At 54.5% G+C, this 26,508-nt stretch overlaps 1 protein-coding gene across 2 annotated transcripts; it reads right to left on the bottom strand.

Annotated features, from left to right (window-relative positions):
- Nucleotides 1-96: 96 nt before the first annotated feature.
- EMILIN3 (elastin microfibril interfacer 3) lies at nt 97-25,695 on the bottom strand. 2 transcript variants are annotated; one of them, XM_042980395.1, is made up of 8 exons: nt 25,624-25,695; nt 22,403-22,501; nt 19,573-20,457; nt 12,888-13,049; nt 9,729-9,809; nt 4,507-4,629; nt 3,125-3,348; nt 97-2,853 (listed from the first exon to the last, which is right to left on the bottom strand). In XM_042980395.1, coding segments are annotated over exons 6-8 (1,980 nt in total). In that variant the 5' UTR covers nt 4,509-4,629; nt 9,729-9,809; nt 12,888-13,049; nt 19,573-20,457; nt 22,403-22,501; nt 25,624-25,695; the 3' UTR covers nt 97-1,099. The 2 variants fall into 2 exon arrangements, with proteins under 2 accessions (XP_042836329.1, XP_042836328.1); XM_042980394.1 differs by lacking the exons at nt 9,729-9,809; nt 12,888-13,049; nt 19,573-20,457; nt 22,403-22,501; nt 25,624-25,695 and adding an exon at nt 5,919-6,082.
- Nucleotides 25,696-26,508: the final 813 nt, after the last annotated feature.

The raw sequence follows: 26,508 nt of genomic DNA, 5'->3' as shown, positions 1-26,508 counted from the left end.
ACAGAAAGCCCTGGGCTGCTGTGGGGGAACTGAGGTCAGGAACCTCAGCAGAGATGGGCATCAGGGTCTCTGGGAACTCTGCAGGCTGGATGAACACTGTGTTTTCAGGTTGTCCCATGATGGTGTCGTACCTGAATTTCTCACCACTTAGTGAACATCCAGGAGAGGCTGGGGTTTCACTGGGATGCTGGAAACAGGGCTTGGAGGCCTTCCTCTCCTGTGGCCTCCTGTTCAGAGTCTGGCCTCATTCAGGCCATGACATATATGAGGGCTATTCTCTGAAGAAAGGCTCTAACCTGGGCAGGCGGGGGGTGGCAGGATATTCTCCCATATGGAAAGGAGGGGAGGGTGTGGGGACCAGAGGCCCTGAAACATTTTGGGGAAAGAAAAGGAAAAGGATAAATTGGGGTGGGGTCTCTAAACAGAGCCTGGACCCTGTCCTTTTTCTCAGGGAATCTACAGCTGCCTAAGCCCTCACCTGAGGGGAGGGTCAAAAGAAATAAAGAGAACTGAGTCTTTGTGTTTCTGTTCTGCTCCGAAGGACCAGGGCCGGTGGAAACCTCTGGTCCTTGGTTTCAGAAACCGTATCCACGAAGCTGCCGGGTATGAGGACAGTGCCAGTGGGCACCATCTTCCTGCAGAAACTGAGCCCAGACAGCAAGGGAGAGAAGCCAAGGGGACAAGGGAACCAGAAGCCCCCACAGGCTGGGGGCTATGGCCTGGGGACAAAGGGAGATGTGGACAGGTCACTGTCTGTGACCAGACCTGCGGGTCTTTGTACAGGTGCTGACCCTGGTGTGTCTGAAGAGGGACAATTTGCAGACTGGATTGTGAGGTCAATTAGGTCCGCCCTGGCCTTCAGGCATGATGTCCTTGCCTTGACCACGATGTTGAATTGTCCAGTTGGTACAGCACTGAGTGTGGATTTTGGTGGCTGGGACAGTCATATGGAGCTGGACCAAGGCTATTCCTTCTGTGGCCTCTGAAGTGGCATCCATGCTGGCCAGGGGGGGCTGGGAGGCACTGCTGGGCAAGGCTGGGCTCTGGAGGGACATCCCCAGGGTCAGCGGGGTCCAGGGGCGGGTCCTGTCTGGCCTGCCTAGTCAGCTTGCCGGGGCCGCGCCTGCTCGGCCAGCTGGGCCCGGCAGTACAGGAGGTCATCCCGGAGGCGGGCGATGTCCTGCGCATGCTGAGCCAGTGTGCGATTCAGCTGGTCCACGTAGCCCCACAGGCCCTCCCTGTGGGCAGCCAGTAGGCCCAGCCTCCCGCAGGCACCTTCCACCTGCGCCACCCTCTGGTCGAAGCGGCCCAGCACGTGCCGCAAGTCCTGGGCTGTGTGCTGGCAGCGGCTCAGCCCGCCTGCCACATCGGCCACGCCGGCCTTGAGTCGCTCCAGCTCCCCCCGCAGGCTCAGGACCTGCCTGTGGCCGGCCTGAAGCCGAGAGCCCTGGCTGCTGACCTGTTCCTGGATGGCGTGCACCTCAGCCTCCACCTTGCGCTCTCGCTCGTCCAAGGAGGAGTTGGCCTCCAGGAAGGCATCGGAGTACCGGCTGACGGAGTCGCTGAGGCCCGTGAGCGACTTGCTCACAGAGTTCAGATTGACCTTGAGCAGGGTGATCTCGCCTTGGAGTGAGCTGCCCGTTGCTTCTGCCAGCTGCTCCTGGACCTCGGCCACGGTGCCGTTGAGCTGCCGGAGCAGGGCTGCGTGGCTGGCCACCTGGTGTAGGAGGGCCTCGCTCCGGCTCTGCCAGGCCTTCACCTCTGCCGCGAGGGTGTCCAGGATGGCCGAGGTGGTGCTGGGAGTGCACGAGGACTCCAGTGAAACCAGCCGCTGTTCCAGCACTGCCAGCTCCGTCTGCACCCGGGGCCGGGCCAACCCGCCCGGTGGGTCGCTGTCATGGCTCAGCTCCCCAGCCAGTGTCACCAGGCGCTCCTCTAGGCTCTGCACTCGCTCTTCCAGCAGGGTCCTGAAGCTGCCCACGTCCCATCCCCCCTCCTCCCCACCCAGGCAGCAGCCTCTCGCTCCACCTTCCGTCCCATTGAGGGTCTCCAGGCCCTCCAGCAGCCGGTCCGCACCCCCCTCGAGCATGGCAGCAGAGAGCCGCTCCAGCTCATCCCTGGTGAGGGGGCCATGGCCCCTCTGGGCCTCAGTGACAGCCTGTAGGTTCCTCTCGAGGTTGTCCACACGGGCACTGATCAAAGCCAGCCGGCCGCAGCAGCCGCCCCCTCCGGCCATGCTCAGCCCCTGCAGCCTCGACCCGAGCTGTGACAGTTCCCGGCGCAGGGCCAGCTCCCGGCCATCCAGGCTCTGGTGCAGCCGCTGGCTGGCTGCCTGACCCTCCTCACACTGCTGCCGCACCTCCTGCACCCGCAGGTCGCAGGAACTCTGGACACCTTGCAGCTTCTGCTCGAAGCCATCCAGTAGGCTCCCCCAGAGTCGGTGCAGCCGTCGGTCCACATACTCGTCCAGAAGCGTCAGGGAGGTGAGTGGAGACGGAGGGGCCTCCCGCAGCCGCTGTAGGTGAGCCTCGTGACCCAGGGCCAGCCCGTGCACCTCGTCCAGCAGCTGCACCTTGGTCCGGAGCGTGTTGCTCACCTCTGTCACCTTGCTCAAGATCTCATCCAGGGGGGGTGTGAGTGGCCCTCCAGCTCTGTCTCTGGGCTTCACAAACCCCTCAGAGACGATCCCGAAGCCCACAGGGGTGGCAGGAGCCCTGGGACCACTGGTCATCCTGTTGGGGTCTTCATGGCTGGCCACCAGGCCACTGAGGGTACCATATGCTTGTGCCAGGCGCTGGACATCACCCTCCAGTCGTTCTAGCCGCTCACCAAACAGCCCTGGACCTTTTCTTCCTGGAAGAGAGAACCCCAGAGGCATCGCTGGCCTGCCTCCCTCAGCTTGTCCTGTGGCCAGGCCACCTGAGAGATTTTCTGTTCTAAGCGCACCTTCCCACTGGGCATAGCTCTCTCAGCTTTGGGTGGGGCTCTGGGAGCTCTCCCTCAAGCCCAGCATGAGATGCACCCTCCCCAGCCCTGCCAGAGCTCAGCCTACCTGGCTCAATCCCCTCCCCACCGCTCCGAAAAAACCTGATCACCTGGTAGGGTCTCCTCCAGGCAGACTCACCATAGGGGCTGGGGACCGCTCTGCTAGAAGAAGGGGGCTGGGGCCCTGGGCCCAGCTGCCCCGAGGGAATCTGGGGCTGAGGCTCTGGCTGGGCTGGGGAGGCCCCATGGTCGGTGAGGTGCTCGGGGCAGCCTTCTCCAGTGAGGCCAGGGCAGCACCGCCAGGTGAGGTCCGTCACTGTCTTGTAGCCGACCTTGTATCTGGGTCTGAGCACTGTGCGGTACCTGGGCCAGACAGGGGGAGAGGGTGCTGCCCTGTACCTGTGGGCTGAGGCTCGTGCCTCCTGGCATAAGATCTAATTATCTCCCCACCTCTACACCACCATCAAAGCCTCCCTTTTCTGTGTATTCGGTGACAGGGCAGTTGGGGTGGAGGCGGGCCTTTCAGGGCTTCAGAGAAGGGTTAAGGAGCAGGTGCAGGTGAAGTCCCATCCCATCCTGTTTGCTTGGGGAGAACACTAGCAGGGACTTAGCCCCAGTGTCCCCAAGACCATTTTGGATCCCCTTGAGCTCATGCTGCCATGAGAGATTCCACTCTGGCTTTGGCGATACCTGGAAGAATTCTGGCACAATCTCAGCCCCTCCCCCGTGGGGTGGGGTGGGATGGGTATTGCCCTGGAGCCGGGGTGCACAGCCCTTCCCAGTGTGCAGGGGCAGCTCTCGGCTCCCATCTGTCCCCTCAGTTCTGTCTGCTCCTCTGTAGCCTGTTCTGGGAACTCAGCTCTGGCCACCCAGGCTGGTGGATGGCACCTTGGATTCTGAGCACAGAAGGGAAGGCCCAGGGGTGCAGGGCAGGGCTCGCCAGGGCCCCTCCCTCGCCTACTCAGCCACGTGCCTGTCTACCCACTGACACACTGGAGCAAGTGGGTTTGTTTTCAGACATGCACTTAAACCTCTCCAAGTATAGACCTGTGCATCACACCTGTGCACCGTCCTACATATGCTCACACAACCCCGCCTGTCCGGCCCAGGCCCTGGCAACCTGGCCTCCATCCCCTCACCCTTGGCCTTCCTTTTCTACAGTCACCACGGCCCTTCCTGGGTCTTCCTGGGGCCGCTTTGGCATCAACCATTGTCAGTGTGAGCCTCTGCCTTTTCTGTTCACCTCCAACTCTCTTTGCCTCTGCGGCTTCTTCCTTGCCTAGTTCTGTGTCTCTTTTAGGAATCCTCCCTTGGTCCCTCTGTGGGCCCTAACCTGACCCTGCCTATGTCTCCTCCCCGCCCCCCGTCCCCTAGCCAGCCCGTGTGGGAGCTGGGGTAATGGGCTCTTTGCAGTCCAAGGAGGTACAGCCCCTTGTGGAGCTGGCTGCTGCTCTTGGGGGGAAGGCAGGCCTGGGGCTTGTGCCCAGCAGTCCTGAGTGGGTGGCACGGGGGTGCACTCACATGACTGTCCCGGGGCACTTGGGCCCCCATCCACACTGCCGGTACTCAGCCTTCACATAGCTGTCTGCTCCCTCCTGTAGGATACAGGTCACGTTCCTGTGCACCACGTAGGCGCAGAGGGCCCTGTAAGGGAACAGCATCCTTGCAATATCTGGCCTGAGCCAGGCGCACTGAGGCTCCTAGACCCCCCTCCCTATCTGTAGGTCTCCCCAGGGGACTAGATTCCCATCTCTCTTCTGTCTCTGTTCTTTGTTCCTGGAGGCCGGGGCCCTGGCCTGGGGTCTGGACCCACTGCTGGTCAGTCAGATCCCAGACTTCCCAGTGGGTTGGTCACTGGGGTAAGCACTGTAGTGAACCAGGGGCTGCCTTTCCTGTGGTCTGGCCTCTGCCCTCCTTACCTGGATTCCCCAACAAGAGCCTTGCTGTATTCTCACCCTCCTCCAACTCCTTCACTGGCTCTCAACTCCTTATCTTGGCATTCCATCCTTCTGAGATCTCAACTTAGTGCCTCTGTGCCTTTGAGACCACACTTCTCCTCCTTCCTTCCCTGACTCCTGGGGAAATACATGCCACCTCGTAGTTTCTAGCCCCTGCCTTTGCTCCGGGTTTCTCAGTCTCTGATCACTTCTGGTACTGCCTCCTCCAGGAAGCCGGCTCTGATGTGCCAGGCCCACTGAGCTATGGGCTGAGCACTCTCCTACAATACAATTCAGCCAGCATCCCAGGTAGAGCCCCTAACTCACCTGACTGGGGCCAGTTCCCAAGCCACTGGCTACTGAAGACCAGAAGCTGAGGCAGGGGTGAGGCAGGAGCCAGCCTCACAGGTTACAAGGGGTGGGGAGTGGCTGCCTGGCTAAGCCAACCACCCGTGCACTGCTATTGGCCTCTGGAGCCACAACACAGGCCCGGGACCCAGGCGCCCCCATCAGTTCTGTGGTCAAACACACTGGGGGTTCCCAAGGGGTGCCCGGGGTCAGGCTAACCGCCGGAGGGGGCGGGCTGCAGGGCGCTGGGCTCCATCTCCCACCTGGCGGGGCAGGGGAGAGAAGGGGGGCGCGGCGCGGGTGGGGGCGTGGGGGATTCCCGCGTATGCCTCGCGCCCACCGTCCTCCCTCCGCTCCCTCCACCTGGTCCGCTTGCGCCGGGAGTTTGCACACAGCGCAGCTGGAAAATGTTACTTCGCTGGAAAGGTTTCCGCGGGCACTGCCAGGTCCCAGCCGCCGCGCCAGGCCCCCTCGGCTTATTTTTCTTCGCCAGCCCCGCAGCCTCCCGGAGCGTGGGGGCGCCCGCCGGGGCAGGGGCTCGGCCTCGGGAGCCCGGAGCCCCCCTCTCCCGCGCGCGGTCCGGGCAGGTGGGAGCGCCGCCGGGGCCCCATCCCTCCCGCTTCCCGCCCGGCCGCGGCCCGCGCTTACTTGTGCGGCCCCGGGCGCAGCCGCGGGCGCCATCCCGTCGTGTAGAGGCTGTAGCGGGGGGCACCGGGCGGCGCGGGCCGCGCGAGGAGCGGGGTGCCCTTGGCCTGCGCCCCCGAGAGCAGCGCCGCGACGGCGCACAGCCACACCGGCAGGCGGCGGCCCATCGCGGCCCGCGGCTCTCCACCTGGCCCCGCGCGGGGCCCCCGCCCGGCGTCCGCCCGCCGCCCCGCCGCTCGCCCGCCCGCCCGGCTCCCGCCGCCGCCGCCCGCGGCCCCCGGAGCTCGCTGGCCCGGCCGCCTGGCGCTGCGCAGCGGCTGCGTCCCGCCGAGTGGCCGGCGCTGCTCGCGGCTGGGGCCGCGGAGGGGAGGCGGGAGGCGGGCTCTGCGCGGATTAGCATAAACTTGGGGCCGCGTCGCTCGCCTCCGCCGGCCCCCTCTCCGCCGCCAGCCCCCCGCCCTGGCTCCGAGCTGACGCCCGAGGGGCCGCCTGCAAGCGAGAGGTTAAGAAGGGAGCAGCCCCGGGGTGGCAGGGGCGCGGGCAGTCGCGCCCTGGGGAGGCCCCCGAACGCACCCGTCCACCACCGTCGCCCGCGTGCAAGACAGGGAAGCAGAGCCGGACCCCTGGGGCCCGCCCTGGCGCGGGCCGCCCCCTCCCTCCAGGAACGGCGCCCACCGGCGGGGCACACGGGTCTTAAAAACCCTTGCGTGCCTCAGCTCTGGAGCGGAGATGACCCTGTCTGGGGGCGCACCAGCAACATCTCCGCAGCCACCTCCTTGGAATAGGTTCCAGAAGGTCCCTGTTGGCTAGCTGCGCCTACTGTGCACCGTCTCCGTCTCCAGGTGGCCAGGACAACTGATAGCTGTGCTGCCCCTACCTGGGGCATCTTAACCTCTCCCTGCAGCCCAGTGGGTGACTAGGTCGTTCCTGTGGTTCCCTGGTGGGGTCCGTGCTTCCTCTGTCTTAGGTATGGGGTGCAAGGAGACCCAAACACCCCTCGCCTCTCCAGTCCAGCAGTGGATGCTCTGCTTCTCTTTGTGCAACTAAAGCTCTTAACCAGCTGGACCCCGGCACTGGTTTACTATTCGCAACTGGTCAAAGAAAACCTTTGGGTCCTTCTCGCTGCTGTTAAGGCAGGCTCTGCCTTATTCCCCTTGTGAAATGGTCCCTTGGAACTCAAGAACTGGCCTTTACTGTCATTCTCATTCACCATCATCTCGATGGCCTTCTAACCTGCAAAGAGCTTCTTGAATCCTGCTTCTGTCATCCAGCAGGGTGGCATTTCTTCCTGCCTGTCTCATCCACACAGGTGACTGCAGCCTTCTGTCTTTACCCAAGTAGCTGATAGGTGTGTGGCAGGCATAGAACTCTGAGGCATCCCGGGAGAGACCTTCCTGCAACCTGAGATGTGAATCCACACCCTTTGATTAAAGCGATGATACGAGGGTGCAAAACGGGGACAGCTCTGAGAGTCACATGTATGCCCTCTGCCCATTCCCAGCCATAGTATGTGGGTCCCTGGTGGGGGAAGCAGATACCTGACCGAAATGGGCCAACTGTCCCCTCTCCTAGGCTTTGGTACACAGGTGCAGGGGGATCCAGCCTTCAGGCGGGAGTTTCCTGGTCTCTGATTCCTAGGGCTGCCATAACAAATTGCCACAAACTTGGTGGCTTGAAACAACAGAAATTTACTCCCCCACAATCCTGAAGGCTAGAAGTGTGAAATCAGGTGTAGCAAGGCCACAGTCCCTCCAGACTCTAGGGAAGAATTCTCTGCCTCTTCCAGCCTCACTGGCTCCAGGCACTCCTGGGCTTGGAGCTGTATCACTCACTGCATCATCTGCTGTCTTCATGTGTTCTTCTCCCATGTGTCTCTACAGGGCCTTTTTTCTCTGTGTCTCTGTGTCCTCTCCTCTTCTTATAAGGACACTGGTCATTGAATTTAGGGCCCAGTCTAATGCAGTATGACCTCATCTTAACTAATTACATCTGCAAAGACCCTGTCTCCAAGCAAGGCCGCATTCTAAGGTTCAAGGTAGACAAGAATTTGGGGCAATGCTATTCAGTGCACTCCAGGGCCCCTGAGGGGTGGTGAAAGGACAGCCCGTGGCATGCTGTGGCCATAGCTATGTGGGACTTACAGGGAAGCTAAGGAAGAGAGTTTGCCAGAAGAGAGGTTGATGGGGCCCCTGGGTAGCTCTGTTGGTTGGGTGTCCAACTTTGGCTCAGGTCATGATCGCAGGGTTCGTGAGTTCAAGCCTTGCATTGGGCTCTGTGTGGACAGCTCAGAGCCTGGAGCCTGCTTCCGATTCTGTGTCTTCCTCGCTCTCTGCCCCTCCCCCGCTCACACTGTTTCTCTCCCTCTCTCAAAAATAAATAAATATTTTAAAAATTAAAAACAAATGAAGAAAGTTGGTCGAGTCTATGGTGCTCACCCAGGGAGAGGTGTGGGAGGAGCCATTTGGTAACTGGCTTTCCCTGTCTGCTTCCCATAACCCACCTCACTTGAGCTAGCTTGAATGGGTTTCTGATCCCCGCAAATGATGCCTAAGACAGCCTTTTATCCTCTGACCCAAATCCACCGAACGTGCTATTATATTCTCTTTAACAGAGATGTCCATCTGCTGGGGGCAAGTTACACGGTATCCATAACATGCTCTTGATCTTGCGAGCACTGAATTTCCACTTCTCAGAAAGTGAGAGACATCTGGGTGGGACATGAACAGAGCTGGGCTCCTGAGTGGGTTCTGATGCCTGGCAGCACAGCCCTGGTGGCTCTGGAAGAACTCCCCCACCCCCACCCCTGCATGCTACAGAAGTTGTGATCCTTTACTAAGGGGCCCCAGCCCTGCCTCTCACTCCCTTCCCAGCCCAGATGTGGGGCCCACAACTCAGAGGGAGGAGGCTGGACCCTGTCTGAACTTGGAAAAGGCCACATAACAAGGGGCTGAAAGAACAGTTGGACCCCACTTCCCCTTTTCCCAGGTGGCTGACATCAAACACCCTCTTTAACTGGAACAATTCGGGAGCCAGCCCTGGGGCCCCATCCTGGGGTGGAGAGGAGGACGTCGGCAGAGGAGATAGATGCTCAGGTTCTTGGTGGGATCCGGCCAGAGTCTGGGTCTCCCCCACAGATGATGAGGACACTTTACATCTGCCAGACAGGAAATTGAGGGAAGCCAGAGGCAGGGGAGGGAGGCAGTCGTGTCCTCCCCCCACTCAGCCTGGAGTCTCTACACCTGGATCGAGGTAGGCTAAGGGGCCACAGACAGGATCACGATTTCTGTTCACAGGGGCATGCACGCCCATACCCAGACACATTCTGTCTCTGTCTCTGTCTCTCTCTCACACACACACCCCACTTCCATATACACACACACACACACACAGAAAGAAGCATACGTTCCCAACCTTTACTAGCCCTTGGTGACAGATGTGCCACCTATCCCTTCAGGAAGAATGGAGGATGCCATCAGGAAGACAAGATAACCCTGGGCAGGGAGAAGTGTAGCCTTGCATTTTGGGTCCATCAGGGAGTGGCGCGGTGGGGGAACAGGAGTGGGGGCCCCTGCCAGACACTGCCACTTTCCCCACCTCCTCTGTGGGCTTCCTGGGGCAGAGGGAAAGAACTGGTCTCTGGGGGCAGAGAGGATGAGAGAATGGATCCCTGGAAGCTGCAGAGAGGCAGGCTTGCCTGGTGGTAAGTTAATGAGGGACTCTGGTGTTTGGCAACCCACCCACCTTCCCTACCTCCATGCATTTCTCAGAACCCAAGGAGTTGCATCCCCCCTCTCCAGGCTTCTTCCACCTTACCCAGGAGGTTCCCCCAGCTTTATAGAGGCCTTCCATGTGAGATCATTGAGAGCTTCACCAAGTTTGATGGAATGTAGTTCCCTGAAAAGAGAAGGAATGGAAAGCACTGGAATGACCAGCTCTCTGGCATAAGCCCTTCTCGATACAGATGAGCCCCCTGCGACCAAGGGAAGCATATCCCCCACCCCCCAGGCAACCAGTGATGACACCAGCCTTAGGATACGGGCTGAATGCACAGGCGCTCTGTCCCTGCCCACCACCCTGCCCCATCTCCTTTCTCCTGAGTGCACAGCTCGGCCTCCCTAAAAGGGGCCACCTTTGGAAGTTCTGTGTAGCAAGGCTCTTTCCCCGGGGCTCACTCTCTCCCCAACATAAACATCAGCATGCTCAAAGCCCAGTGAGCATTTTGATTACACCCACACCATCAAAACCAGTTACTGTCAAGTCCACATGCATTTCTGGGGCAGGGGTTTGGAGTGACCCCTTCCAGCTAGGGCAGAAGCAGGGCTTCTCCAGGCCCCCCCCCCCCGCCCCAGGGTGGGTAGATGTGCATACGCAAGGTGAGGGCCTGGGAGAGACTCCAGAAATCATGGAAACTGGACTCTATAAAGCCCGGGTGGACTTCTATTGAGTGAGAGTTCCTTAAAAAGCAACTTACAAATTGTACTGACGGGGCTTCATTGTGGACACATGCAAACCAGATGTAATAATTATGCAAATTATATGCAAAACACATGCATGGGCCTCCCAACTCTTGCGAATGCCAGATGCAGCCCCTGGGGATCCTGACTTCAGCTGAGTCTTGTTGTGGGGCAGAGAGATGACCCTGGGCTTGCCAGTCTCTTACAGTGGGCAGGAAGGTCTTAGCTCCAGGGCCATTCACACCCTGGGAGAAGGAACCAGACGGGGGGTGGGTGGCTCTGATCCAGGTTTGAATGCCAGCTCCTCCCTTCACAAGTTGCTTGACCTTCATGGAGTCACTTCACCCCTTTGAGCCTCTGTCTTCCTGTCTATGAAATGAGGGAGCCAGAGAACACTGGCTCAAGCTCCCATCTGCAAGGTCAGGCAGCTACGAGACCTCAGTGAGGGTCTCCCCTTCCCTGGGAGGCGGGTGGATGTCTGGGCTTCTTTCCACTCCTTGAAATGGAGACTGCCACGGGCAGCACCTTCTCCACGGGCAGCAGCACAGCTGTGGGTTCAGGGAAGGCCAGTGCTGGACGGGCCCAGAACCCACATATCCTTCATTTCTTCAGAAATCTGTCCGAGGTCCCACTTGACTGTGGGGTGTGGCAGATGCTGTTGGTACCCTGCCAGACCCCTTTTCCCCGGCCTGTGCACCCATCATCCCCCCACGGTGGGAGTGCTGGCTGTTAATACTCATGGCCTCCTATTGCAAACAGTCCCTGGCTGATGAGAGCCTCTCCCCGGAAGTTACAAACCCTCCCACCTGTAGCCAATGACTGGCTGCTTCAGGGTTACAAAAGGTTGGTCTCCTCCCCTCAGGGGGACAGCTCAGCAGCGTAGTCAGGGTCTAGAGCCCTCTGGATCAGGCCACATCTAGAGGCTACCTGAAATCCCATTCTTGCTCTGCACGCCCCCTCCCTCGTGTGTCTCCTGAGAGCCCTCCCTAGTAAACTGCATGTTCCTGAATCCCTGCCTCCAGCTCTGCTTCTGGGGAACCTGATTCAAGACAGGAGACAGACCTGCAAACAGAGAAGGACAATACACATGATACCATTGCAGTCAAGGACCCTCAGGAGGCATGGGCTCTTGAGGCCCAGGGAGATGTGTCTGGGGTGGAGAGGAAGGGTCAGAGATATCTCCCCAGACAAGCAATACCACAACTCATCTGTGGAGAGAAAGCATCTCAAGTGATAGGCGCAGCCTGTGTGGGGCACAGAGGCAGGAGACAGCCTGGTATGTTTGGGGAATACCAAGAGCTCTGTGTGTGGGGGGGTGGGGGGGGTGGGCGTGGGGAGGCTAGGTTCCACAAGAGGTTGGCAGGGGCCATACAAGAGGAGCCTTGAATACTCCAGTGAAGAGTCTGGACTTAACACCCAGGTAACAACACATATAGAATAGTTGTGAAAAATGTCCCTTGGTCACCATTACAGAGAGCAGGTGCTGGAGACAGGGTGCCAGGGAGGCAGCGGCTGCAACAGTCGGCCGCAAGGCTGACAAGGCTCTGGTGGGGATGACAGGGGGTGGATTCCAGACGCTGTCAGGAGAGAAAGCTGACAGGCCCTGGTGGCTGGTCTGGGGGCTGTGAGTATGGGAAGGGTTTGGAAGGTGCCAGGCAGAGGGGAGACACAATGTCAGGCCTGGGGTGGGAGTGACCCTGTGTGGTCAAGTGTGGGGAGAGGGAAGCGTTTAATGAGCTGTCCAGGCCAGGGGTCTGCATTCCCCACGCCTGCTGCAAGGCAGCCACAGGCCAGGGAGCCTTGATGGGGAGGCCTTGACAGTGATGGTGGGTGTTCACATGCGTGGCTGGCACAGCCGGCATTCCGGGGTGGGGAGGGAGAGGGCCCAGGGTTGCTCCCTGCAAGCGGGTGGTGGGGGTGTGGGGGTGGGCACAGGGCCTGGGCTCATGCCTGCTCTCCTCTAGCTCTTCTATTCATAAGCACAGGAATAAAAACCACACAGGATTACCAGCTGGTAACAGAGGATGCAGGCATGTGATGGGAGGGGGGAAGGGGGCGACCCTCCCCTGAGGGCAGGGGCCCGGGTGGGGGAGGGGAAGGGGGGGTGACCCTCCACTGGAGCAGGGGCCAGGATGGGGGAGGCAGGTCGTTGCCATGGCAAACTCATGCTTGGATGGGCAGAACCTGACCTCCACCCAGACAATTCCCTTATCTCAGACCTGCTCTGCCTTAATTCCTTAACTCTCCAGGACATTTGCTGGGCATCCCCTCCATGCTAGAAGCACAGGCAGGTGGGCGCCAGGCTGTGCTTAGGGCACCTGAGACTTGCGGGGGCAGAGGTGGCTGAGAGTTGGTAGGAGTCCCAGGAGGGGACTGGGGAGGGGTCTGGGGAGGGGAGGGGGCAATGAGAGTGAGGTGGCATAGGAGGGGTGTTTGTGGGGTTCTTCAGTATACAGGCTGAGGACTGGAGAGGTGTGCACAGAGATGCCTGGGCGTCAGCCCCTGTGAATCCACTCACCTGCCAATTCCTGCATGCTACTGTCACTGTTACTGCATAGAGGTCTCTTCCTGACTGGCAGTTCCCAGATGCAGGGGCCACCTACTGTCTGTGTTTGTGGAATGGTGAACTGTAGGTTGTAGACAGTCCCTCTGTAGCCATGAGGAGGATGCACTGGGGAGGCTGGTGCAGGAAACAAGGCAAGAGATGCTGGTGATGGGAGGGCAGGAACCTGGGAGGAGGGTCGTGGGGCTTTCGTGGACTGGCTGGAAAGATGGGTCAGGGCCAAGGTCACAATTATGGACTCAACACCCCGGCGGCGTCCTGGGCCTGTCTCCCTCCCGTCTCCCACTTGGCCCTAGATCATACATTTGGCATCTATTCAGGGGGCTCCCTGCCATAGCCTGACGGCTGCGACTCCCCAGAGCAGCCCACCCACCTGCTCTTGCCTTCTACCATGTGACCAGCAGGGTCCTCCCCAGCCTGAGCCTCTTGTAGCCAGGGACTCCCGCATTCCTGGCTACGCTGGTATTGGCCTCAGTTCCTTTGGGAAAGGGCAGGCAGGAGGCTCCCACGGTGGGGGTGGGGCGTTATCCCTCCCTTCTCTCCCCCGCCCCAGGGCTGCACTGGGATGAGGACAGCCTCTCCCCCGCTGTGTCATCCCTGTGCCTATCACCCCGCCACTAGACTGCATCTGTCCTCCTCCCCTCCCACCTCCTCTTCTGTCTGTCTGGTGAAGGGCCCCATTGTGCCTTCAGCCACCTTGTAGAGCTGTGGTGGGGAGGGCGGGGTGAGGAAAGGAGCCTTGGTGCTGGTTCAGAGGCTGTGCTGGTGCCTGGGGTCAGAACTGCTACCGTGGAGTTGGGGACAGAAGGGAGTGGAAAGCGTCCAGAAACATCAGGAGAACGAGGAAGCCCTGGTGATTTCTGAGGGGCTACAGGGTGCCTCCAGGCTTCCAGTGTGGGGGCCCTTTGGCCGAGACAAGGCAAGAGGGGAGGCACAAGTTTGGAGGGAAGCCATGCTGAACTGGAGGTGCCTGCAGACACCCAGGAGGAGAGGGAGGTCCACGATAGGCAGGTATTTGGGGCGTCCCAGGTGTCCGCTGCCCCTTCCCAGTTTGGGGGGCTGGAGGGTGCTCAGCGAGCCCTCTGGTGCAAGGTCAGGATGTCTGCCCCACACATACCCTGCTGGTATCTCGGGTTCCTACTGGAGCCACAGGGAAGTGCCCGACCAGTGGTCCTGGTCACCTCATTCCTCCCAGAGGCCTGAGTTCTGTCTGGGCAGGTGGCGGAGGCCCTGAGCGCCTCTGCTGCCCCTGGTCGCCTGGCCTGACACCTCCCAGGCAACTGCTCCACCACCAACGCCACTCTTAGCTTTGGGTCCCTGGTGTGTCCTCATCCTTCCTCCTCTCTCCCTGGATTCTCCAGGCTTCCTGCCCAGGTGCCCTCCCTCTCTACTCCCCCAAACCTCCTTCTTCTCCTTTCCCCGTAATTCGGACGAACCTTGATGGCCCCAATGTATCTGGGGCTCAAACTGGCAGCAAGAGAAAAAGTCATTTTCCCCACCTTGAGAGCTCGACTTCAGACATTCCGGGGCCAGGCACATTTCGCTCGCTCCCAGGAAGAGGTGGGAGAGGTCTACATTCTGCCCTGGGGAGGGTCACCCTCCCCAGAATGGGCTGAATGACTCTTCATTCAGGGGGAGATAAAGACCAAAAAAATGTTTTCCTAACGAAAATAAATGGAAGGTTCAAAGCCCTATCTGATTTATCTGGTTTCAGAGAGATGTTAATTCATTGTCAAAAGCTAAAGCCGTGGGAACAAAGAGGCATCCCAAGGAGTTTGTGTGATGTAAAAGGGAAGCTGGGACATTTAAGGGGAAAACCAAGGAAGAAGAGTTAGTGAAGGAGAACAGAAAGATGTGGTCAGAGGAGTAAGCCAGCTGGGCCAAAGGGCTGTGGGGAGGGAGAGTGAGAGAGATGCCAGTCCAGACAAGGGAGAGGAAGTTTCCACAAGATGCAGGGAAGCCATAGGTGAGACCTTGGCTTTCCTGACCCAGAGAGAAGGTGGGAGGCCCTTTATGTGGGCCAGGCTGGGCCAAAAAAGGGCAAGCAAGGTGGAGTGGGGGCGGGGAGAAAACACAGGAAGGGAAGGCATGAGTTCCAAAGAGGACTGGGGATCTGGGAGGGAAGAGCTGGGGGAAGAAGCCAGAGAGAGGGAGGCAAGGCCCTTAAGGGGATGGGACTCAGGCCAGAGGGAGGAGGGATGGGAGGAGGGAGATGGCCAGGAAGGCGTGGGAAGCTGAGTACCTGCAGGAGGGACAGGGGGCTGAGTGGGGAGCAGGAAGCAGAAAGCGCTTCACTTGATGGTCTGGCTTCTTGTGCTACATAGCAGGTGAGGTTGAGATCTGGGGTGGGGACAGAAGGATATTTAGATGGGGCCAAGGATAGGGGCACCTGGGTGGCTCAGTTGATGAATTTCAGACTTCAGCTCAGGTCATGATTTGTAGTTCATGAGTTCGACCCGCATCGGGCTTGCTGCTGTCAGTGCAAACCCTCTGTCCACCTCTCTCTCTGCCCGCCACCTCCCCCCCCTACCCCACCCTGCCGCCCCCCTCATGTTCTCTCTCTCAGACAAATAAATAAACATTAAAAAAAAAATAGATGGGGCCAAGGAGAATGCAGAGGCTCCATCACAGTGTGCACGGCAGGGCCACCCTTGTTTGAAGGTGGGGGCAAAAATGTGGCTTGTAGCGCATCTCCAGGGCTGTAGGTGCACATCTAGGGAGGGAGGGGAGACCCTGGCAGAGTAGGGATTGGGTGCTCCCCGACCTAGGCTCCCAGGGAAAAATTTAGGATCAGTAGAAGCATGAAAATGCCTTCTAAAACTACCTCACCCCGTTGTGTACATTATAAAACATGGGCCTATTCTGTAAAAAAAAAACCAAAAAGCAAAAATGCAACCACCCATTTTCATGAGAAAGAAAAGCAACAACAGAAGAAAACATGAGTGGGAACAACTCGACTGGTGCTGGTGTTTCCCTGTGCCCTTTTTGCCCTGTGTCACCAGTGTGCCCATCCAGCTGGCCTGTTTATCGCTGTGCTGGCAAACATCTCCTATGCTGCAGTTTTCAACGTCTTGACCAAAGCTGGCTGTGGTTTCTTTCTTAGGAATTGTGAGTGTTTAAATGCAGCCTGTTGTCATTTTCCACCAAGAATCTAGAGGCTGTCCAGGGAATTAAGTGATGGCATGCACTTTTCCAGAATCACTAACACCAGGCACCAAAAGAGTGTGCGTGGTACCATTCCAAGACAGGTGTCACTTCTTGAGTGAAGGCAGCCCATCAAAAAACACAAGGTTTGGGGTGCCTGGGTGGCTCAGTTGGTTAAGCGTCCGACTCTTCCTTTCAGCTCAGGTCGTGATCTCACGGTTTGTGACTTTGAGCCCTGCATCAGTCTCTGCGCTGACAGTGGGAGCCTGCTTGGGATTCTCCATCTCCCTCTCTCTCTCTCTGCCCCTCCCCCGCTTGCTTGCTGACTCTTTCTCAAAATAAATAAATAAACTAAAAAAAAAACCCCACAAGTTTTGTGCAAATTACAGGATTTTTAAGAGTCTTGATAACTAGAGAGGTTTCGCATTTTGTGACTTTTGCCAGTTTGTCGACTACCAAAAAGTGAGCTGTGGGGAAAGCTAAAAAGTTTATCAGGAAAAGGGCGTGCCTCGTCAGTCCTTGAAGGCATATTTCCGGAGTTGTTGGATATCGGAAGAAGAAATAAGGGAAGAACTCTTCATCAATGAGGACAAGTGCTGAGTTCTATGTAAGTGTGCAAATTCTAAAGAAATTGCTAGGAAACGTAAAAACCGAAATGTTGCAGAGTTTTGAGACCATCAAGTTTTCCCTGGCTTTTTTGGGGGGGGGAAATGAGTAACGAACCTTAGCTTTGGGTCCACAGAGATTCCTTGTGGTGTTCCCTCTCTTGCAGTGTGTGTTTAGTAGTTTCCATAATAAAAGTGTTTTTTTTTTTTTAATTAAAAAAAAAGGAAAGGATGGAACAAGCGACCATAGATGCTGGTCACTCCTCTTTTCCCTTCCCATTTGGAAGCTCCACGGTATGTTGCCTTCACTAGCGCTGACCTTCCCTTTTCTGGTTTTTGGAACTTAAACAAGTTCTGTTACAAGTCAGCCAGGTACCAGTTCATTCCTCCCACTGAGGGTTTCTCTTCCCGTCTCCCTTCCCCCACAGCCAATAAGAGGTATTACAATGCTTTCATCGGCCCCTTTCCCATGTTCATCTCCCACCCCTTACCAGCATCATTTAGTGCTTTTAGCTGCAGGCTACCAGTAGGTATTATTATATTTCTCTTCTGTTTTGTTGAAGCTTATTTGGTGCTTATATTACAAACTCAGTCTCACTGATCATTACCCACTTGGAACTAACTACACATGAATTGGTAGGATCTTGGCTCCCTATGGATGGCTTCCTCTTCTCTTCATCTGCCCTGTGTGCAATCAGATTGGTTCATTGCCTGATTCCACTCCTTTCTCTGGTGTTTTCCCCTGTCCAGGGAGCCTCCCCAGAGCCCGACATCTTATCTATCCTGGGTAGGCGAATGGCACCTTGGCGGGCATAGGATGCTTTTGTCTTTTCTCGCTTGGCAAAGGAGATGTGCGTTTTCAGTCTGGTGCTCTTTTCCTCCCCTGTAACTTGTTCCCTCATTCGGGAAGCTTGTAAGAGTTTTCCCTTTAATCATGGAATTCAGGAATCTTCCCAGGCCGTGCCTAGATGTCTGCTTTTTTCCATCGCTCCTGCCTGGAACTCAACAAGCCCTTTCGAACCAAAGTCTTTCTTTGCACCACGGAAAATTTTCTTTCTTGTTTTAAAGTTATTGCTTCTCCTCCATTTCCTGGATTCGTCTCCCCCTCTAGGCTTTTTATTATTCACATGTTATGTCCTCTGGGTCTGTCTCTTCCTAGGCTCTTGTCTTCCTCTGTACATGTTCTGTCTTCTTCCATTTTTGCTTTGGGTTTTGCATGATGTCTTCCACTTGGTCCCATTTCCTCTCCTCTGGTTCATGTTAAATTTAAAAACATGCTTCCTAGTTCAAAACAAAATATTTTCTTTTGCAATTGATTTAAAAAAATATTCTTATCGTTTTGTTTTCTTTGTGCCATGGTTGGGCAGGCTGTGGTCTGTCTCCTCCCGTGCCTCTGAGTGAATCGCGGGCTTTCTCCTGACTGTTGGTTCCCTTGGGTGTTCACTGTCTTTTCTTTGCCTTCCCCGCCCCCCCCCCCCCAGAACGTCAATATAAATCGTATTAAGTTCACTTTTTCTCAGCTTTCCTGATAAAAATTGCATATATTTAAGGTGCACAAGGTGGTAATCTGGTAGCAGCATGCATTGTGGAGTGAGAGCCACAATCAAGCTGATTAACACATCTGTCTCTTCACAGTTGTTTTTGTTTTTGTGTGTGTGAGAACACTCAGCATACACGGTACAGTTTTGTTAATGATTTCCACCATGCCACATGCCAGGTCATCCTGCATAACCAAAGCTTTGTGCCCTTTGACCAACCTCTCCCCCTGCAGGCCCCCCCACCACTCTACTCCCGGCCTTGATGAACTTGACGTTTTTAGATTCCACGCAGAAGTGACATCGTGTAGTATTGCCTTTCTCTGTCTTGCTTATTTCACTTAGCATATTGCTTTCTGGGCTCATCCATGTTGTTGCAAATGACAAGGTTTCCTTCTTTCTCGTGCCTGAATAATATTCCATTGTATATGTGTGTATCATGTTTTCTTTACCCATTCATGGAAATCATTCCAAGTAGCTTTTCTAACCACAATGGAATGCAACTAGAAATCAGGAAGAAAATGAGAAAATTCACATTGGCAACAATACGGATGGAACTAGGGGGTATTAGGCTAAGCGAAATAAGGCAGTCAGAGAAAGACAGATATCATATGATTGCACTCCTGTGTGGAATTCGAGAAACTCAACAGATGAACATAGGGGAAGGGAAGGAAAAATAAGATAAAAACAGAGAGGGAGGCAAACCATAAGAGACTCTTAAATACAGAGAACAAACTGAGGGTTGCTGGAGGGGAGGTGGGTGGGGGGATGGGCTAAATAGATGACGGGCATTAAGGAGGGCACTCTTTGGGTTGAGCACCGGGTGTCATATGTAAGAGATGAATCACTGGGTTCTACTCCTGAAGCCACGAGTACACTGTCTGTTACTAACTTGAATTTAAATAAAAAAAAAAAGAAAGAAAATGAGAAAATTCACAAATACTTGGGGACTAAACAGTATGCTCTTGAACAATCATCGGGTGAAACAGGAAATCAGCAGGGAAATTTAAGAACATCCTGAGACAACTGAAAACAACATGCCAAACATACAAACAGACCAACATACATAACATACCAAAAACTTAACGGGATGCAGCAAATCTGTGCTAAGAGGGAAATCGGTCCCTGTGCATTCTTGTACCTCTAACTGCCCCAAGCCTCAGGTCCAGCTGACAGGCTGGCTGTGCATGGAGGTGCCCCAGGAGGGTGTGCCCTGTGTGCCCGTCTCCCAGGGACAGGGAAGGATTCTGCAGGTCCTCCCAGACCACCCAAGTCTGCTGGCCCCAGCTCTCTGGCGGCTCCTTGCACCTCCCTGCACCACGCTCTCTCCTGGAACTGGGCGGCCCTGATTCTCACCCGAGAGGCTCTCCGCTGTTGGCCCCTACTGTGAGGCTGGAGGGACCCAGCACCCTTAGTCTAGGGCGCTGCGCATCGGCCACGCCTGGCTGCGGGCTACCTGGGAGCCCGCTATAGCAGCACATTTAGGGTTGGGAAGCAGGGCAGCTCTCCTCCAGGACGTTTAATAAAAGAGAGGTTCTTGGGTCTCATGAATGTTGACGCAGTGACCGAGGTGGATCATCTATCTCGTGCAGGGTTATAAATATATACCCGCGAAGAAAAATGGCAGCCGAGTGAAATCGACTTGAACGTGCTACGAGATCCATGACAACGCATCTGGAAGGTATAGAACGCTGAGTGGCACGGAGGCAGTTTGAAGAGTTCTGCACATCGTTTGGTTTTGGTAATAATGAAGTTCTGAGAGGAAAGGAAAGACCTCAAATGCCCTCAGTGATGTTCTTGGCACAACACAACGTATCTCCTGCAAGAATTTCCCCAAACTTTTGGAAGTGGGGTGCAGATGAAGCGTGTGGGAGGCAAGGTGATTTCTCCGAAACACCTGGAGCTGTGAGGAGCAGGGTTCAGACGCCGTTGGGCCACGGCCCCTTGTAGTGAAGGCGGCATTCAGTGGGATGGACGGCCCTGTGTCCAAATTTGAACTTCTCTTGCATTTTAAGTTTCTTTACCACATGGTAAGTGTCATAGGAATATTTTTCTGAAGAGCTTCAAAGTGAAACTATAGATGCTTTCTTTCTTTGTCTTGAAAATCCAAAAAAAGATCATCATCTGAGAGAAATTAGGAACATTTCAAAGCCGCCTGGGACACAGTGGATAAATTATGCCAAAAACCAATTCCTAAGGACTTCAAAGTTGAAAAGTATTTCTTTCAGAAGAAAGGAAATTCTGAAATAAAGTAAATGGCGGCGATTCAGATTATGCATTTCTTCGGCTTTGTTAGAGGAAAAGTATTAAATTAGCATCTGTTCTAAGGGATAGGTTCCTAGTTTACCCGATTTAAATTTATACTTTCCTAGAAGCGATCATGACAAAGTGAAACAAATTTCTGAACTGCCCTGTTCAGATGGAACAAAATAACAAAAAGAAAAGGTCAAACGTGTGCAAGGCTTGTGGAGACTGGGAGCACCCTGGAGCCCTCATTCCTCCAAACCCCCCCGTTCTGTTGGGATTGCATCGGGCTGATTGATCTTGGCGGCTTGTTGATTTGACATGGTCTTGACCGCCCTGCTCCTTGGTCCCAGCTACCATGTAGGGCAGTGCAGAAAGCTGATCTTCTACTCTTAGTGGCCTAGAAATCCACTTTTTCTGCCCTCTCAGGAGAGAGGTTCTGGCTTTGATGGCTGCTGACTGGGACAAATCACAGCAGCAAAGGTTTCCCGAGTCCTCACTACTTCCAGCCTCGGAAACAACCTGAGTACATTAGCTCATTCGGTCTTCAAGCAACCCTTAGGGAAGGGATTATTAGCCTCACTTCCTGGGTGAAGAAAACGAGGCTCAGAGAGGTATAGTGACTTGCCCAAGATCACACAGCAAGGAAGACTCAAATCCAGGGCCCTTGACACCAAAGCCAGTGTAATCACTATGTTATTTGTAACCAAAGGGATGAAGTCCCTGGGACACCATGGATTTGTCTGCATCCATTGGGATTAAAAAAAATGCAGTACTACTCTAATCTCATATTTAGGCCATTTCAGGAAGTATGCTGTGTTTTATATACATTTTAGGATGATTACACATTCAAGTACAGTTCTGAAGCTCCCTGCTGAGTAGGGCTGACTGTCCTCTCCGTTGGTGGGATGACACAAAAGACAAACATGAGAGGGAAATATTATGAAACAATTCCTCATTAAAAAGTAAATTTCCCAGGACGCCTGGGTGGCTCAGCCCGTTAAAGCATCCGACTCTGATTTCGGCTCAGGTCATGATCTCACGGCTCGTGGGATAGAGCCCCGCATCGGGCTCTGTGCTGAGAGTGTGGAGCCGGCTTGAGATTCTCTCTCTCTCCTCTCTTTCTGCCCCTCCCCTGCTCTCTCTCTCTCAATAAATGTAAACAAACAAACAAACAAACAAACAAATACATTTCCTTTGCTAAACAAACTGTGGGATATTTATACAATGGAATACTACTCCACAATGAAAAGTATGGATTCGTGTAGCAGCATGGATGAGTCCCAAACGCCTTATGCTGGGCAAATTAAGCCAGACACAAAAGAGGACATAGTGTACGATTTTTATTTACATGCAATTCTAGAAAAGGTAAACCTGGTGTATTCTTTTGCTGCAGCTGCCACAAAGTGGCTGAAACAACAAAAGCTTACTTTCTTACAGTGCTGGAGGCCAGAAGTCAGAGATCAAGTTTTGGGGAGGGCTGGTTTCTTCTGAGGTCTCTCTCCCTCCCTTGGAGATGGCTGTCTTCTCCCTGTGTCTTCACATGGTCTTTCCTCCCATGTGTGTGCATATCTGTGCCCTAATCTCTTCTTTTTAAAAAATATTTTAAAATGTTTATTTATTTATTTGCTTGTTTATTTGTTTATTTATTGACAGCACGCATGAGAGAGAGAGAAAGAGAGAGAGAGAGAGAGAGCACAAGCAGGGTAGGGGCAGAGAGAAAGGGAGAGAGAGAGAATCCCAAGCAGGCTCCACACTCTCAGTGCAGAGCTGGACTCAGGGCTCGAACTCACAAACTGTGAGATCATGACCTGAGCCGAAATCAAGAGTCGGATGTTCAATGGACTGAGCCACCCATGAGCCTCTCCTAATCTCTTCTTAGAAGGACACCAGTCATACTGGATTAGGGCCCACCCATGTGCCCGCGTTTTAACTTAATTACCTCTTCAGAAGACCTGTCTCCAAATACAGTCACATCCTGTGGTCTGGGGGTCTTACTGTCCACTTAAGACTTCCACATTTCATTGTATGTCAATTTCACCTGGAAGAAAGTCAGGAACAAGTACCAGACTCTAGTGAGCGATTTGCATGCACAGTGTTTAGGGGTGAAATATAGTGATGTCTGCAAATTGCTTTTGAACTGATTGATGGGTGAAGAGATGGATAGATACAGCGGCATGTTAACAACTGTAGTATCTAGGCAGTGGGTTTATATGGGTATTCACGGTACAATTCTCTGAACATTTCTGTATGCCTGAAGTTTTTCATCATAGGACGTTGGGCAGAAATATTTTTAAAAATAACATTTCCATTGCAAAATGTTAGTCAGACATTTCTCTTAAAGCCTCTTCGGTGCTAGATCAAGTCCACCCATAGAGAGAACCACCACAACCCCATGCCGCGTCACTGGTAGGTCATTGGTGTTTTTAGCCCCTATATGCCGGTGTCTGGAGGGAAGGGGAGGAAGACAATTCAGAGAGAAGCTTGAGGATGCTAGGAAATTCCAGGGACTGGCTAAGGTGTCAGAGGAAACTGAGGCGCAGCGTTGTTTAAGCTTTGTTGTTTAGAATCCAGGGCAGACCATGATCTGTTTTCTTAAGCCACAATGGAGTAATTAGCTGTGGTGGATGTTGGGGGGGGGGGCATATGAATGATAACGAGTTGGTAGCACACAGTAGGCTCACAAGTGCTGAATAAATATCTGAATGAAATTGGAAAGTGGCCTTCTAAGCACGTGGCCCTCAGGAGATAGTGAAGTCGCCTGTCTGGTGGAAGGGAGTCTGTCCCTGCCTCTGCCCTGGCCCACCTCTGGCCTGGCCTGAGTTACCTCGAGAAATGGACCCAGGAGAGGCGGCCTGGTCTCTGGGTTCCTGGACAGCCTGGGTGAGGGCGCTTTGCCACATTCTTAGGAGAGAGCACATCCAAAACAATTTCTTTTTCTAAAAACTCAGTGCTAACATGTTCCAGATGTCCATTTGTTATATAATGGGGTTTGTTTTAATAGCGTCAACTTCCAGATGTGCAGCCTGGAATCAAGAAGCCCATTGGCCCCCTGAGGACACCACGGGCCAAGCTGAGAGCTGCCCGGGGAGGGGGGGAGAGGCAGACGTACGTGCAGAACCAGGCACGAGAGAAGAGCTGGGGGTGCCTTCCCGCCTACTGGGCCACTCACCTGCCCAGTGGCTGCCCCCGCGGGGGGACTGGGTAGGGTGGTCCAGCCCTGTCCCTGAACAGGGCCTCCCGGAGGACAATCACGGAAAGACAGCCTGAGGGGTGTGTGCCTTGGGATCCGGGGTGCACCAGAGCTGCTGGGTGATCCTGGTTGGGTCCCTTGGCTTTGCGGAGCCTCTCCGTCCTCAGACATAAAGTGGGTCAGCACCACTGCACCCTCAGGGTCACGGGGGAGGACAAGGTGAGGTGAGGGGCACAGAGGAGATACTGGGAAGCCTTGGGCCTTTCCTCAGAGTGGAAGGACCAGGCCCTTGTAATCCAGCATCCCGTGTCCCCCTGCCCCGGCTTTCCCACCAAGCCGGGAAGCCCCTGGACGGCACCGGTGACATTTTCCCTGGAACGCTGGAGAAGTGCCATTCGTGGAGCAGTCACCACCGCGCCCCCCCTCCCCACCCCCGCCCCGGGGCTTGTTTCATGGCCTTACAGTTATTCTTTTGTTTGCCGCGGGGTGACGTCCAGAGGTGTAAGTTTGGCCCTCTGGAGCCTTGCTGAGCCCGTCACTCCCTCCTGTACATGATGGCCCTTGAGTGCCAGAAGACAGCAACCCTGTCTCCCAAACCTTCTGCTCTTGGGTGGCTGCAGCTATAACATTTGAGGGATTGAGGTTTGAGTGCCCCAAGAAGGGGTGACCCAGACCCCTGACCAGAAAGATCACAGAACCTTGATGTAGTCATAAGAAGCGCACACGCCTTTATCCACAACAGAAAACCTCACTACCGTGAAAGACAATCACCCCCAAATTAATCCATGCAAATAATGCGATTCCAATAAAATTCCAATCAAACGGGGGGGGGATAATATAGAACAGAAATGGAAAATGAGTATAGAATAATAATTGCTGTGGACTGAATGTCTGTGTCCCCCGAATTCATATGTTGGCATCCTAACCCCCAATGTGATGGTATCAGGAGGGGAAGCCTTTGGGAGGTGACTGGATCCGGGGGCAGAGCCCGCTGGCACGGGATTAGAGCCCTCGTGGAAGGGACCCAGAGAGCTCGCTCACCCCACTTCTGCCATGTGAGGACACAGCGGGAAGCCGGCGGTCCGCCACCTGGAAGAGGGCCTTGTCTAGAACCCAACCGTGCTGGCATCCTGATCTCAGACTGTGAGAAACACAGTGCTGGTGTTTATACACCATCCGGTCTGTGGTACTTGGTTACAGCAGGCCGAACGGAGACGGTCGCGGTACCTCTGCCAGTGAAGACCAGTAAGGGGGGCACCGACCCTGCCAGCTGTTCAAGCACGTGGTAAAACTCCAGGGCTTCACAGTTTGCGCCCCGGGACCCGTGGTGCCAGCACTTGCATAGCAGAGAGAGAAATGGCACACCCAAACCGGAAGTCTGGAGACAGACCCGTCCACAGAGGACGGTGTGGGATGTGGGAAGAAAATGCATTTCAGGGGGCGCCTGGGTGGCTCAGTCGGTTAAGCAGCCTTCTCTTGATTTTTGCCCAGGTCGTGACCTCGCAGTTTGTGGGTTCGAGCCCCGTGCTTGGGAATCTCTCTCTCCCTCTCTTTCTCTGCCCCACTCTTTTGCACCCTCTCTCTCAAAGTAAATAGATAAACATTAAAAAAAACCAAACAACGCATTTCAAACCAAAGCCAATGGGAAGTGTTGGCTGGTTCCCTTCAGGGAAAAGGACTTGCCTGGGGCAGTGTGGAGAGTGAGAGAGAAGGGCTTGGTTTTCACGTTGTCTCTTTCAGGACTGTGACTTCTCCAACACTAGACGTGTATTACCTTTTGTTTAAGGTCAACATATTTTTATGTCAGTTACGTGTTTTCTAGAGCTCTTGATTCCTTTCGGTATTTTTCTTTGTACATCTCTGTATTTAAGCGAAACCTAATAAATGTTACCACACTAACAATAAAAGGATATATAATAAGCTGCTGGTGGTCATTATCTCGGGGAGGTGGGTTCAGGAGAGGGCTTTACCTTCTGAGTCAGATCTTTCTAGGACCTTCGGATTACTTCTTCTCATCCTCCTCGCCTCATCTTCTTGTCCTCTTCCTCTTCCCCCTCCTACTTCTCCTTTTCTGTCTCTCTTTTTTGTTTAGGTTGCATGTATGACTTTAAAAACTGAAAAGATGAGGAATTTTGAACAAAATAAACAAACCAGTGCAGGAATGATGGATTACTCACTGAATGGGACTGGACAACTGGCTAACAATTTGGAAAAAGTAAAGTTAGATTCCTGCCATACACCAGAGTAAACCTAGATGGCTTACAGATTTACGCGCTAGAAGTTAAACCACAAAGAATCCTAATGCCTAGAGGCACCTGGTGGCTCACTGGTTAAGTGTCTGACTTTGGCTCAGGCCATGATCTCATGGTTTGTGGGTTCAAGCCCCACATCAGGCTCTGTGCTGACAGCTCAGAGCCTGGAGCCTGTTTGGGATTCTGTGTCTCCCTCTCTCTCTGCCCCTCCCCTGTTTGTGCTCCCTCTTTCTTTCTCTCTATGAAATAATAAACTTAAAAAAAATCCTAATACCTGTACAATTTTACAATAAGAAACGTTTTTCTAAGAAAATGTCAAAGGAACAGATTGGTGGATTGGACAACAAAAATATATAAGGCTCCTTTCCATCAAAGCAAAATAAAATTAAGGTCAAACTGCAGAGAGAGAGAGAGAGAGAGAGAGAGAGAGAAGGAGGGAGGGAGGGTAATGACAGACAAGATACCTATGTAACAAAGAATCAAGAATTTCAATATATAAAGACCTCCTACAAAAATTCCTGCCCATAACTTTTTTTCTTCCAAGCCAAGAAGAGAAGGGAATTTGACCACAGTGCAAGCTGAGTTTCCTAGCACAAGCTGCAG

Source organism: Panthera tigris, chromosome A3 (genome assembly GCF_018350195.1).
Source record: "Panthera tigris isolate Pti1 chromosome A3, P.tigris_Pti1_mat1.1, whole genome shotgun sequence".
Taxonomy (NCBI): Eukaryota; Metazoa; Chordata; class Mammalia; order Carnivora; family Felidae; genus Panthera; species Panthera tigris.
The sequence above is the reverse complement of the archived record's forward strand: the minus strand, read 5'-3'. Positions and strand labels throughout refer to the sequence as shown.